The sequence below is a fragment of the Mesoplodon bidens genome, assembly GCF_964165515.1.
Source record: "Mesoplodon bidens genome assembly, chromosome: 7".
Classification (NCBI taxonomy): domain Eukaryota; kingdom Metazoa; phylum Chordata; class Mammalia; order Artiodactyla; family Ziphiidae; genus Mesoplodon; species Mesoplodon bidens.
In genome coordinates, this window is record NC_138164.1 from 44,567,285 (window position 1) to 44,581,571 (window position 14,287).

Genomic DNA, 14,287 nt, shown 5'->3' on the forward strand with positions numbered 1-14,287 from the left:
GTCACACAGCCTGGATGAAAGTGCTGTGCGTGTAGGTGGGTGTCTTTCTGTGACCTGAATCAAGGGCCAGCCAGCATCCAGACTCTACTGAGCTGCAGACATGACAGCCGAGTGTCCTGACCTGCTGAGGGAAGTGAAGGGGGCAGCACTCCTCCAGCCAGCTAGACAGCGACACTGTGAGAGGCTGTTTTGCGGTTCACAAGAGCAACCTGGAGCTCTTTTAGTCTCAACTCCTGGGGCAACCTGGGCTCTAGAGTAGAGTAGAAGTCACCAAGGGTGGAACCAGCCTGGGCTACCAAACCTTAGGGACCATACTTCTAAGCACTGAAAAGGAGCCCCAACCCCACAATGGGCAGGCCATCTAGCCAACAATTCCATGGTCCCTTGGCCATCTCAACTACTCCATGATTTAATAAGGGATATTGGATGGGCCCCAGGAAGCTCCTGATAACATTCCCTCTTGGAAACGAAGACTGGTCCCAGAGGATTAGCAAAGCCACCAAAAGCAGATTTGCAAAACACTTCGTAACACACCTGACCACATGGATTATGTGATCAGATTTCAGCCCACCACGAGGTCAGACTCCTTTCTCAGAGTTCAGGGTGAATCAAGGCCCACCCTCACTGGTCCTACGTTTTCTTCAAAGGGGATTATTTCTTCATTCAGCCTAAGTGCCCCTTCTGTTCTACAGGAAACATCCATGTGCCCTCTTAGTCCACAGGAGAGAAAGCTTGGAAGAACTAGTGGGAACAGTAGTAACCACTTCCTATTATCTAAGTAAAGGCCACAAACCAGGGGTCCCCTGACACATGCATTTTACGTGACCCCAGTGTTTCATCTGAATTAGTTTGCTAACATTTAAAGTGGGAGAGACACAGAAAAACTCCTATTTTATTTCCAACTTCTCTTGTAAAATGGAAGCTCTGGCAGCACTGCCCACATTCCCATAAGACAGGGGCCAGTTGGAGCTGAGCATCAGCAGCCTCCCTTACACTGGGCAGACCTCCCCTCCCGTTGGCCACAGTCCCCACCATTCTCTATCGTCTTAACACTCCCTCCCTGCCAAGCCCCCAAGTACATTTGAGTTTACAACCCCCGACTTAAGGCTTAGCTAGAGAACATTATCTACTCTCTGTTGAACTCTGTCTCCATCTACCTCCCTTATGAAATAATTCCCTGAACGTTATTAAATCTTCCTGTGGTGGCTGAGGATTTCCTAAATCCCTAAACCTCAATCCTCAATGTCTGGTAAAATGGATGAAGAAAGTATAAAACTAAGGCAGAACTGTTTAAAAAAAAAAAAAAGGAAAGAATTAGTTCTTCTTTAAACCAAATCACTGATCATGATTTGTTTCCTGACTTGCCTGAATTTTTGTCTCTCTTCCCCTCACAAGTGCAGAAGGAAAAAAAACAGAACAATAAAAGCAAAAAACAACCTAGTCAACTGAAGGTCTGCTTAGATGGCATCGGAGGAAGGTTTTGCAATGTTTTTGGCATCAGCATCATGAACTACAGCAGCACCAATTCTGTTCCCACCAGCATTCAGCCAAGTCTCCTCTCCAGGCCCACAGGGCACGATAACCCGCTCCCAGAAGCCAGACCAGGGAAAAAAATCTTCCTCCCTGAGCATCTGAGTAGGTAGGGAGAGTACAGAGGGAGGCAACCCATCCCTCTAGTCTACAAGTTGGATAGTCACTAATTCACTGGGTTTCTCTTAGAAAAGTTTTTTTTTAAATCTTACTTGAAATACTCTTCACTCCCACTGACAAACGTTTTATTGGCCTGGCTGGTAAAATTAACCATGGTCAAGTTGGGATAGGCCGTCATGCAGAAAGTTGAGTTCTTGATCTGTATTTTGGGATGGTCACTGATCACACAGGAATCTGTTTAGGAGAGGATGGAACGAAAACACAGTTAAATCTGTACAGAAAATAGACAAGTGTATCTCTCTAGCAACTTAAAAACAAAAGCCAAACATATTTGCCAAATATTGGAGAGTAACTTTGCGAGGGTATTAACTGAGCAAAGCTAGATGCAGATGAACCCCAAACTTGTGTGCTATTCATCCCAGAGCCCCCAGTACCTCCCAGCAGTGCCCGGTCCTGGCAACAATGGCTCTCATTTCTGGAGCGCGCTCTACACGCCAAGCGCTTTACATGCATTACCTCACGTAAGGCTCACAACAGCCTCTGCTGTGGGTACTATTGCCTCCGTCTTTCAGATGAGGAAAAAGGCTCAGAGGTTAGGTCATTCTACCAAAATCACACAGTTAATGAGGAAGAGAATCAGGATTCAAAGCCGGATCGTTACGACTCCACAAAAAATAAATGGCTTGTAGAAATGAATTTTAATCAGACATAAGTAAAACTTCCGAAGGGCTCTACCACAGAAGGCTTACTAATAAGCCCACCTTGAATCCACTGCTTGGCACAACGGCCAACATACAGAAGTTCCCTAAGATATGTGCCATGTGCTTTCTGCACACTCGCGTGTGCTCGTGAGCCTGCAACAGGACTGAACAAAGGGGTTCTCAACTGGGAATGAATTTGTCCACTAGGGGGCACTTGGCAATGTCGGGGGACATTTTTAGTTGCCATATTTGGGGAAAAGGGTGGTACTGGCAACTAGTGGGCAGAGGCCAGGGATGCTGCTAAACGTCCAACAATGCACAGGACAGTCCTACGACAGAGAATTATCCAGCCCAAAATGTCAATAGTGCTGAGGTTGAGAATGCCTGACCTAGGCTGGGATGGGAACAGGGAACTAATCAGGTGAGTCTTAGCATGTCAGGTACCGTGCTGGACGCTTTACCAATTATTATCTTGTGGAAACCTCAGAAGACCTGGGAGGTGCCTGCGATTATCCTCATTTGAAATAGGAAGATACTGAAGTCTTTCTGACCACATTACAATGTTTCCATGATCACTTGATGGATATTTTAGATAAAGAGTCCACCAGGATTAATGCCAAATTAATTTATAAAGAAAGGAAAAGTAACAATAACAACAATAACTAACACTTATAGGGCACTTACTATGTACTATTTTTTTTTAATTAATTAATTTATTTATTTATTTTTGCCTGTGTTGGGTCTTCGTTTCTGCGCGAGGGCTTTCTCTAGTTGTGGCGAGTGGGGGCCACTCTTCATCGCGGTGTGCGGGTCTCTCACTATCGCGGCCTCTCTTGTTGCAGAGCAAGGCTCCAGACGCACAGGCTCAGTAGTTGTGGCTCACGGGCCCAGCCGCTCCGCGGCATGTGGGATCTTCCCGGACCGGGGCACGAACCCTTGTCCCTTGCATTGGCAGGCAGACTCTCAACCACTGCGCCACCAGAGAAGCCCACTATGTACTATTTTAAATGTCTTATATGCATTAACTAACTTGAGCCTCATATCACGCCCGCGAGGTAGGTATTGTTATTATCTGTATGTTACAGGTAAAGAAACTGGGCCCAGAGAAGTGCGGTTGCTTGCCAAGGTCACACAACAGAATCAGGAGGCAAACAGTCACTCTCTCTTTGGAGGCCATGCTCTTAACCACTTTACTGGGAAGCAGAGAGCAGGGAACATAAACTCAAACACCTTCAGAAGCCAGGCTGGTGACACCACTTTGAAAGATATAAAATGGAGGGTAGGGCTTCCCTGGTGGCGCAGTGGTTGAGAGTCCACCTGCCGATGCAGGGGACATGGGTTCGTGCCCCGGTCCGGGAGGATCCCACATGCCGCGGAGCGGCTGGGCCCGTGAGCCATGGCTGCTGAACCTGCGCGTCCGGAGCCTGTGCTCCGCAACGGGAGAGGCCGCAACGGGGAGAGGCCCGCGTACCGCAAAAAAAAAAAAAAAAAAGGAGGGTAAAAGTGGGTGGCAAAACAGAGAGTACGGTCTGCCCTCCGTATCCGCAGTTTTACATCCATGGATTCAATCAACCAAGGATTGAAATTTCGATGGCGGTTGGCTGAATACTGTTTTCATTGTACTACACCATTTTATATAAGGGACTTGAACATCTGCAGGTTTTGGTATCTGAAAGGGCTCCTGGAACCAATCCCATTAATACCGAGGGACGACTTACCAGCCAACCAGTGCCATGCTTTTCTAGGTGTCCTGATAAAAGATGCAGAAAATCCAGATATTTACACGAAATCTCTCCATTTTGAAACATTGGAAATAAGGCCAAACTGTCTTTAAGCACTGTGGGCCAAAACGAAACCAAACCCAACCAAAAAAAAGCACATGCAGCCTAGATCTGGTGCATGGACTCCCAATTTATGCCCTCTGTGGAACAGCAAAGTGGGTAAAACCGTGGGTTCGGGGGTTCCACTAGCCCTGCGAGATTGGATGAGTTCCTTCATCTGTCCAAGCCTCCATTTTCTGATAATAGTGTATCTAGTTTGAAGGTTGTTTCAAGAACTAAATTAAGTGAGGTAGATCATGAATGGAAAAATTTCATGCAATGCCTAGCACACAGCTGGATTCAGTAAAACTTAGGCGTAATGCAATCGCCATCGTTATACCTTTGCATGGGGTGAGCATCTCTAATTCTCAACATCATCTCTCAATCCCACTTGCCAGCCATAAATTATCTACTACCTCCCACACATCCCTCAGAATATCTCAGAATACTGGATAAAATTGAAAAGAGTAATTAAAAGAATCCCTTCCCTCTGATTAGTCCTTTAGACCAGAATTTAGACTAAACAGCAGTACTACTGACACTTGGGACGAGAAAACTCTCTGCTGTGGGAGGCTGTCCATGCATTGCAGGGTATTAGCAACATCTCTGGCCTCTGCCCACTGGATGCCAGGAACATCCACCCCACCCCCACCCCACCCCTGCCCAGCTGTGACAACCAAAAATGTCTATGAACACTGTCAAATGTCTCCTGCCAAAATCTCCCAGGTTTGAGAACCACCACTATTAGAGTCCTCAAAATACCTTCTTACTCAAAATTATCTTCTTTAATCAAATAACAGAGACTTTCAGGGGAATTCTCACCTCATAATTATCAACTATTTACTGAGGAAGCATTTGTTTCCCCCAGCAGGGACCAGAATGAAGACAATTAAAGCACCATCCATAGCCCTTTTCTGTAAGTAAGCACAGAAGTTATTTCTCGCCCTCCTGCCCAAAAGTACGTCCCCTAAGACAGAAGAGATCGCTAACACACGGGCAAACGCCAAATCGCTTGCTTCCAAAACTGGCACTGAGAAGTACATGGGCAGCTTCCCTACAGGGCATCTCTGGATCACCGCTCTCCGCTGCAGTGCAAGGTCACAGCGTCCCTCAGGCACTGCAGCAGGGCTCCCTGCAGCCTCAAGCCTCCTGCAACATCCCTTCCCACCACTGGGCGGCAGAGGCGTGCTTCCCAGCACACTGCGCCTTCAGGTCGGCCAGCAACAGAACGATGGGCCGTGTCATCGGCTAGCTCTGCGGCCCAGCAACCCTGAACAAAGAACAGCGATAACGATCGTGCTGAATTGGAAGCTGTTCGAATGAGATTCTCTTTACGCGAGCAATTATGAATAAATGAAAGCACGTGAAAGACTAGGGAGAAAAGGAATCACTGAATTAAGGTTCTAATGAAAATTAAGCCATTCCAGAAACAGAAACGATATTTATGCACTTCCCATTTTAAATGACCCAGCTAGCTCCTAATTTCAAAGAACAGTTTTTGGTCTTACTTGGCAGGGCATGGATTAGCCCTTCAACATTACAAATACCTGGAGGGTTGAATGCCCCTAAGGAAGACAGCCTCTCTCACAATCTACACCTGAGAAATGTGTGGCAAGCTCAGCCTCCACGGTGGACGGAGCCAGGGCTTTTGCCCATGGCCGGAGCAGGTACAGGGTCCTGGCATCTGAATGATGAGGTAGGGCTCCCAGGCAGTATGTCCCTAGCAGAGCTGAGGGGCCATGAGATAAACCCCTCCCTGCTATGAGTGAAGGTCGTAATGGCGTGGGAATCCACCCCCTCTTCTGGGACAAGCTACCCACTGTCACAGGGTACGGTGGTTGGTTATGGGGTTGTAAGGGGGAGGGTGAGCCTGGAAGGTCATTTGTGGAACACTGCCCTGGGGGACGGAGTTTTTCCATTTCCTAAACAAGCCCCTCTCAGTATGGCCACTTGGGAGGCAGCCTGGGACATCACTGTCTGGACTCTCTGGTCTTGTCCAGCAGAGCAGTGGGGCTACAAAGCTACCCATGTCTCTGTAAGTCAGGCCATCATCCCCTTTTCCAAGACACCCCAGGACCCCAAAGGATCAATACTTACACAAAGAATACCTGGCCCCGGTCAAGTGCCGATAACCCAGGGAAGGACAGATGGAGGGGCTCCACTAAGAGAGGGGAAAGGATTGATACCTCCATTTTCAACAAACAAAAAACATTTAAAGCACTGGCTAAGAATGAAATAAGATCTGCCCAGCCTGTCCATAGGTTTCCAGGGAATAGAGTGAAAAATGTCCATTGTGTCTCTCTGCTCAGAGCTTGCATCGTTTTTATGGTTTATACCAGTCGACAAGGTGCTTAGCTATATAATGTCTTCACTCTGCCTTTCATGTTCCCTGGGATATTGTGAGCCAGGCAAAAAATTCCACAAAACCAGGGGGGCCTGCACCCACACGCCTGGCCCAGTCATTTTGCTCAGCTTGCTGTAAAAAAAATACACACACTATATATATGTGTGTGTGTATATATATACATGTACACATACATATATATACATATATATTCTGACTATAAAATAAATACACATCCCTGATAGAAAATGCAGAAAAAAAAGAATGGCCCCAAGTTTACCAGTTAACATTTTGCGTATCACCTTCCTATATGTTTTCTAGCCAGCACATATTGTTAGTAAAAATGAAATTATACTATAAATTGGTATCCTGCTTTTACATTTAACATGATATGCTGATGATTTCCCTATGTTTAATGAATATTCACTTTTAAAGACTATAGAATACTTCATCCTATGGATGCACTACAATTTATTTGAACCATGGAATTATTGAATTTTTGTTACACGTCTAAGTGTTTCCGGTGTTTTCCTAGATTGTAAATGTCACTGCAATGAACAATCTCGAATAGTCCTTACCTGTGTCTCTGATTTTCCTCTAACAATAGATCCCCAGAAGTGGAATTACTAAGTCAAACTACTGTTTAAAAGAGCTTTCTTTTCTTTTCTTTTTTTTTTTTTTGCGGTATGTGGGCCTCTCACTGCCGTGGCCTCTCCTGTTGCGGAGCCCAGGCTCCGGACGTGCAGGCTCAGCGGCCATAGCTCACGGGCCCAGCCGCTCCGCAGCATGTGGGATCCTCCCAGACCAGGGCACGAACCTGTGTACCCTGAGCCGGCAGGCGGACCCTCAACCACTGCGCCACCAGGGAAGCCCACGAGCTTTCTTTTAAACCCACAGAATCTCAGCTAAAAACATCAGTTAGGGAACAACTGGACAGATGTCACTCTGCCAGGGCTGATAGAATAGAACCTTCAGGAACCCTGGATGAGCAGAGAATCAGGGGTCGTGAGACCCAAATCCTTGTGCTGGCTCTACCTTGAGACTTGTGGCCTGATACTTCCACCCTCTAAGGCTTAGAGTCCACTTTGTCACCTGTGAAATAGTGATCATGTCACCTGCCCCTTGGGACATATAGAGCTCTTATTAGGAACAGCAGAGACATCATTTATGAAGCTGCTTTGTAGACTGAGGAGCATTTAACATGGTGGTTAGGACCATGGCCTTGGGAGGCAGGCAAACTTGGGGTCAAATCTAAGGTCTACCACAGAGCTAGCTTTCTAAACTTGAGCTCCAGATTTTTCACCTGGAAAATGGAAATGATAATTAAACCATATGTTGGCTTGTTGTCCATCTTAACATTGGTAATATGAGTTAAAGGGTTTAACATGGTGCTTGGTGTGTGGTAAGTAATGCTGGCTATTATTATTAAGGTGCTGCACACATATTCGTGGATATTGTTAGCAGAGGAGAACATGTTTCTGAACTCCTGTCCCTCGCGAGGAACAGCTGTGGGACACACATGATCCCCCTGAGGGAGGTGCCCAGGGAAGCTTCCTTGGAGGCTGGATCAAGGCAACAGCTCTCTTTGGAAGACGTACTTCCTTGGAAAGTAACTTCCGTCCCAGACACAATCTGGGAAGGACAGGCAGGGCACTGGGATGACCTTGAGGTTTTTCTCCATTCCAGCCCCACATCCTAGAAAATGCACTTTGCCAAAATGACATTTTTGGGAATCCATTCCAGCAGCAGATTATTGGTTGTGAATCTGAGAACAGCTACTTTAAGTGGGGTATCTGAGTGGGGTTCTCTCAGACAGCAGCTTTGCAGAGGTGACCCTGAGTTGGTAGGGACTGCAGGGCAAAGAAGGCGGGCGCTCCATTCCAAACGTTGTTAAGGGCAGCTTAATTAAGGGATGTGGGCAAACATCAACCTGGTGGTTCTTACCCTTGGGTGCAGCTGGGGAACTGTAAAAATAAATCCCTAGGCTCCATCACCAGAGAGTCCAATTTAACTGGTCTGGGCTGGACCCTAAGTGATGTCTTGATTTGCTAGTTCCCCAGGTGATTCTACTGTGTAGCAGCTTGAGCTGAGAAACACTGCGCTAAGTTAAGAATCCGTCCATGTGGAGACTGTAAAGATGAGGGCACTGAGGCCCAGAGAGTCTAGAGGCACTTACTCTTGGTCATTCCACTAGTGGGCCGCACACCTGGGAACCCCACAAATCCCCATCCTCCCATTCCTGAGCACTCAGGTGCACTGGGTTTGAATCTGATGGGCGTATGTCTCCAGTGTTAGCTTTCCTGCAGTCTCATTCAAAGCCTCTCAAGGTGGAGGCTGGACATGTTGTGTGCATACAGGCACATGTGTGTAAAAATACTCCAGTGTGAATTACTGCCTTTAGGAATGTGCATCTCTCTGGGGTGTGGGAGGGATGGATCATCTTTCTCTCTGACACACTCAAAGCATTTAAGTAACTTCCTAGTTCTGCAGTGTGCAGGCTGTCAGGGCAAAAGTGCTGGTTTGGGGGACCAACACTAAAAGCCAATCATACAGAGACCACAGGATTCTGACTTCAGCCAGATCCAGCTTAAAGGGAATAACAGCTCCGCTGGGGAGAGAAGAAACTACTTGCTTATTGGTGTCCATTAAAATGATCAGCACCTTCAAAGGCAACTGATACTAGCACCTTCTATTTGTATGCTTTTCCAACTACGATCATATCCTCTGTTTCTTTTCTCCTTACAGAGGTAAGTAGGATGAAGAATGTTGTTAGATCCAGAGAGGAGAAGTTACCTGACACAAACACATGTACCATCAGGGGCAAAACGTCTTACAGACCAGGAGCCTTGCCAGTCACTCTGCCCTGTTCCTCCTCACCGTCACGCTCTTGCCCTTGACCCAACAAGTTGAGAGTTCCCCCAAGTCCTCAAGTCCCAGTGGATTTCAGGCCCGAACCAGCCTTCCCCCAGACACACGCCTTGCCTCCCTGGGCAGCCTTCCCCTCTTCTAGGTTAGGTCTTCGGCATTATGCACCTTTCTATCACAGGTCCTCAGTTTAAGTGTCTCTTCTCATGTTTACCTCATGCACTGGGCAGCATTTTGTGAAGTGTGGACCCAGGATCACAAGCATCACTCCCCTAGACGCTAGACCCCATTGCTTTACAAGTTGTACCGTGCATATGAGTCACCTGGGGACCTGACCCCAGCCAAATCTAGTAAATCAGACTATTTGGTGGACTTGTAATTCTACATTTTAAACAAACACTCCGGCTATTCATGAGCAAACAAAAATTTGATTACCCCTCCTCTAGGCCATGAGTTCCTTAAATATTAGAATTAAGTATATTTGATGATGGTTTTAATCTCTGTGCCCCCTGCACCTAGCATAAAACCTGGCAAACATAATATGTACTCAATTCGTCTTCACTGAATGAATGAATAGTTCACCTAGTGTAGGTATATCCAAACTTACCTAATAAAAGTTTGGTTTTATCTTTGCATTCTGGCGTGTTCCAAGGGTTGTTGCAGGACCCCCAGGGCAGCACAGACACAAAGGAGGCAAACAGGTAGAAAAGTGTGTAGCAAATAATCACATTGTAATATATGGCTATTAGGACGGAGATGATCAGCATTGCGACGCCACAGCCTGTGGAAGCAAAAGTTCCAGGGATTCATTTCCTCCAAATCCTGTGGAATCCTTACAGTTGGGCACAGGGTGGGGACCTAAGTCTTGGCTCTCTCTTACAGATGGATACACTAATAGTGGAATAGACTCTGTCTACCAGGGACACTGAGGCATTCTGCCAGGAATGGAACAATGCCAGAGGTGATCTTGGGCCATTCTCCAGAGGGCCCCAGTGGTGAAACTGATCAAACAGAGAAGGAAGGAGTGGGTTCTCCTGATCACAGAAGCAGGTCTCCCTCCCCGGGGCCACGTGGTGCCATAGAGGGTAGGGGAGGGCTGAGGGAGCTGGAAGGCAGGGGGGAACTCACCTTGTAGGGCTGGGATGGCCTTCCACACAGACACCGGCCCCTGGCTGGCGAACTGGCCCAGAGACACCTCTAGGAAGAAGATGGGCAACCCTGCCAGAGCCAGCATCATCAGGTAAGGGATGAGGAAAGCACCTTGGAAAGAGAGAGTGGGAGGTGAGAGCCCAGGGAGGCCCAGGCCAGCTGGCTCCACCTTCCCCCTCAGGGAGGAAGCTCCCTTGCCTTCTCTAGGAAGCTTTCGATATTCCATCTCAACCACAGGTACCCAGGACATTTAAGAGCCCCCCTCTAAAAAGTACAAGGGTACCCTGCAAACACGTTCTTTTTTTCAGTTCCCCATTGGATGGGTCGCTAGGGGTTACATACTGGGTGAGTTTTATTTTCTCTTCTTTTCTCTTTCTTATTCTAGTACCTCAGTGTCTCCAAATTAAGCTCTTCTAATGTTCAACAAATCCACACCTTTGATTCACTACTGGAGTCAGATTTGGTGAAATCTCATTGGCACCTCAGCCCTCCAAAACCTTAAAATCTTCTAAGCTAGGACTCCAGGAGCCCTCAACCTGTTACCTGCATACTTCTGCCAACCAGGGTTGGACCTGCTCTGTCAGACAGGTGGCAGGGACATCCCCTTCCCCACTGCCTCAGCCATCACACACGTCTCAACTTCCTTCTCCACATTAGAAGTCCCTTCCATCCTTCAAGGTCAACTCAAATGCTTCCTCCTTCAGGAAGCCTCCTTTCTCTGTCTTCCCACAGTACCTCTCCCCAGGCACTAAGCACTTGACACTATTTATGTGGGTGTCTTATCTAGACTGAGGGCCCCTGATGTTGATCCTTCATGTCTATTCCCCAGAACGCCCAGTCTAGGGCACCAGTAGCTGGCAGGCCTCCACAGACTTCCTGAGGGTTCTCTGGGGTTCTTTATCCTCAAGGATTCTTTGAGGTTGTTTAGTAGAGGCTTGGGGAATAGCCATGATCTTTGGACAAGTGAGTGCTGTTGCAGGGTCAGAACCAATTCAGGACTCGAGATGCCAGAGCCCAGAACACTGGGCTCCACTGAAGGAGATCTTTCTCTAGTCTCTTCCTCCTGCTGGAAGGGCCTTTCCTGTCGGGGCAAAACCAGGGCTCTTGCTTTAAACCAGGGCTCTTGCTTTATCCTCTCCTGAATGAGTTTTCGAGAAAGATGTAGATTGTGCAATCTTTCTCTTTTGCTCCTGGGAGGGAGGAAGCGAGCTCTCCACCCGCGCGAAGGGGCCCGGAGCCGGAGCCGCAGTGCGGAAGAGGTTGCCTACCCTCCCAGCGTCCGACTTCCTGGGCAGCCCAACACTTCGCAGATCCCGGGCGAGCAAAGCACGGACCCTTTTGACTTGTCCAGCAGAGAGAGCAGCAGGGCTGCAAAGTTGCTGCGCTCCCTGGACTGGAACTCCCTTCCCACCCTCATCCTGAGTGCCCGCCCCCTTTCCTGGTACTGTAAAGCTTAACACGGCACCCTGGTCTGGGGACTCCCTGCAGAGAACCAAGGGGTAACACGGCTGGGGCGTCCGTATGTGTGTGGCCAGCATGCGTTCTTCTGTTTCCGGGGCACCCCTGATTGCGAACGCTCTGCGCTCCTCATAAATACTTGTCAACGTGTCCTAATTTGGAATTAGGGGGAGGGGTATTAACACATTTTCCCGTTTTCATCATCACGTGGTGCTGCATCTGTCCCTTGTCCCTGTCCCTGGAGAGCACCGAGAGACCAAAATCAAAAATCAAAACCAACCAAACAAACAAACAAACAAAACTTAAGCCGCCTAACCCGGTGGGGTGAGGGGCGCAGCTCTGGTCTCCTTGGTCCAGTTGAGAAGCTGTGAAAGGGAATCTTAGGTGCAAATTCCTATTCCTAGAGGGGGTTTGACTTGTCAGTTTAGCTCCGCCTTGCAAAGGGGACCATAAATGTGCCGGGTCCCTCCTCGGTGGGCACAGGAGAGGATCCTAGAGGCCTAACTGGCGTCCTCCCCATTTTAGAAACAGTTTTCCTTCCACCCAGTGAGGACAAATGAAACGGAAACCGTTTTTGCAAAACGATTTTTGCTAAAGTCAGAATATGCCCTGCTTGTGCCCATGAGGATGTGTGTGGGGGGGTGCTTCTAATAGATTTTCAACAGCACAACCCCCAGCCCCTCTGTTCTCCCCACTCCTGGTTTGCCTGCATCCTGCGTTCTGCACGACCCAAGCGCCCATTCCCAAAGTCTCCTATGTAGGCTCGGATTTCCAGGTTATGATCTTAAAACCTCCTTAATTCAGTGTCCAGGATCGCACAGCTCCTGGCTCTAAAGTTGTTTAAGCGCGGGGAGTGTGTCGGGTACCGAAATACCTGTGGGCTAAATTAGGATTTGAACTTCCCTGCATCAATGCTCAGTTGACTCAGGGCCCAGCCCCCCAAGCTGGACCAGTGAGGAAGCCTGGGGACCCATCTCTTCTCTGAGCTCCGTCTCCAGATAAAAGCCTCCTGGATCTACTGCCAACCTCTTTCAATAGCTTCTGCCCTCTGGCTTCACAGGGATGCCCACAGGGGACGAACCGGAACGTGAAGAGGCTGCTCTGAGCCTCCCCTCTCAGCCTCGATCCCCGTCCGGGGGCTCTGCGTCACCCCCCAACCCACAAGTGCCCGCCCCGCCACGCCGCAGGCGGAAAGAGCGGAAAAGCCATACCTCCCCCGTTCTGGAAGGCCAGGTAGGGAAACCTCCAGACATTGCCCAGCCCTACTGCATACCCCACCATGGACAGGATGAAGTCCAGTTTGCTGGACCAGTTCCCTCGGGCCTTATTCTCATCCCCTTGCTCGTCCTCCTGGGGGCGGAAAAGCACATGGTCGGATACCAGCCCCTGGGAAGGTCCGCAAGCAGGCCCCATTCCGCCCCTCCCCCACTGCTGAGGATCCTTCCCAGCAAGCAGGCCCCCACTTTTCAACCGAGGATGCATCGGCAAGCAGGACCCCAATTCTGAAGAGAGGATGCATCTACAAGCAGGGCCCTGACCCTTCAACCCTGCAGAGAGTCTTTCAGCAGGAGGCTCCCAATTCTGATCTGAAGAGCCATCTTAAATAGACTCCTGAACCCCTCTTTCCCTGCAGTCAAATCACACCAGCAAGCAGCTTTCCCCAAACCTTGAACTGTAGGTTGATTGCAAGCAGGTCCCTCCATCCCCAACCCATGACCAAGAGTTCATTTGGCAAGCAGGCCCCCAATATCATGCCTAGAGTCCCCAGCAAGCAGGACCCTAACCAACCCCTCCTCCCAAAACTCCTCACACCCCTTACTCAGCCCTGTCTTTTTTTGGACACCATGCTAAGGCCAGAAGGAGAGCTGCAATGCCTGAAGCCAGCCAGAGCCCCTGCCTCACTTTCTCTAAAGCCTACGGGCAGGACCTGCCTGGTCAGCTCATTGAAGGGGGCGCCTTTCAGCAGTGGGGCAAGGGAGGTGGGAAGGAGAGAGATGCGGGGGTGAAACAACAGGGAGAATGGAGAAACAGACATGCAAAGAGACAGGACACTGAAAACCTTGAGTTCTGGTCTAAACTTTATCGTCCCAGCTGGAGAAGCCCAGGCAAGCCACTGGCCCTTGCTGAGCTTCTGTGTCCCCATCTGTAAACTGAGGGGCTCAGAATCACTGTCCCCTGAGGCACCCCCCCCCAGCTCCCGCAGTCTGTGGATCTTTGGAGCTCACCTCTCCAAGCTCACACTAAGATGCTTTCTTGGGGCAGTCCCTGGTTCTGGAATGCCTCACTGGAAAGCAGAAAAA

The 14,287-nt window shown here is 48.9% G+C and overlaps 1 protein-coding gene across 1 annotated transcript in view; it reads right to left on the reverse strand.

Annotated features, from left to right (window-relative positions):
- Window positions 1-14,287, reverse strand: part of SLC6A5 (solute carrier family 6 member 5) — a 54,224-nt gene that overhangs the window by 37,682 nt on the left and 2,255 nt on the right. Inside the window, exons 2-5 of the mRNA XM_081239866.1 lie at window positions 13,199-13,337; window positions 10,509-10,640; window positions 9,988-10,161; window positions 1,743-1,884 (exon numbers count right to left, since the gene is read on the reverse strand). Of these exons, the coding sequence (XP_081095992.1) occupies window positions 1,743-1,884; window positions 9,988-10,161; window positions 10,509-10,640; window positions 13,199-13,337 (587 nt within the window). The remainder of the gene's footprint in view (window positions 1-1,742; window positions 1,885-9,987; window positions 10,162-10,508; window positions 10,641-13,198; window positions 13,338-14,287) is intronic.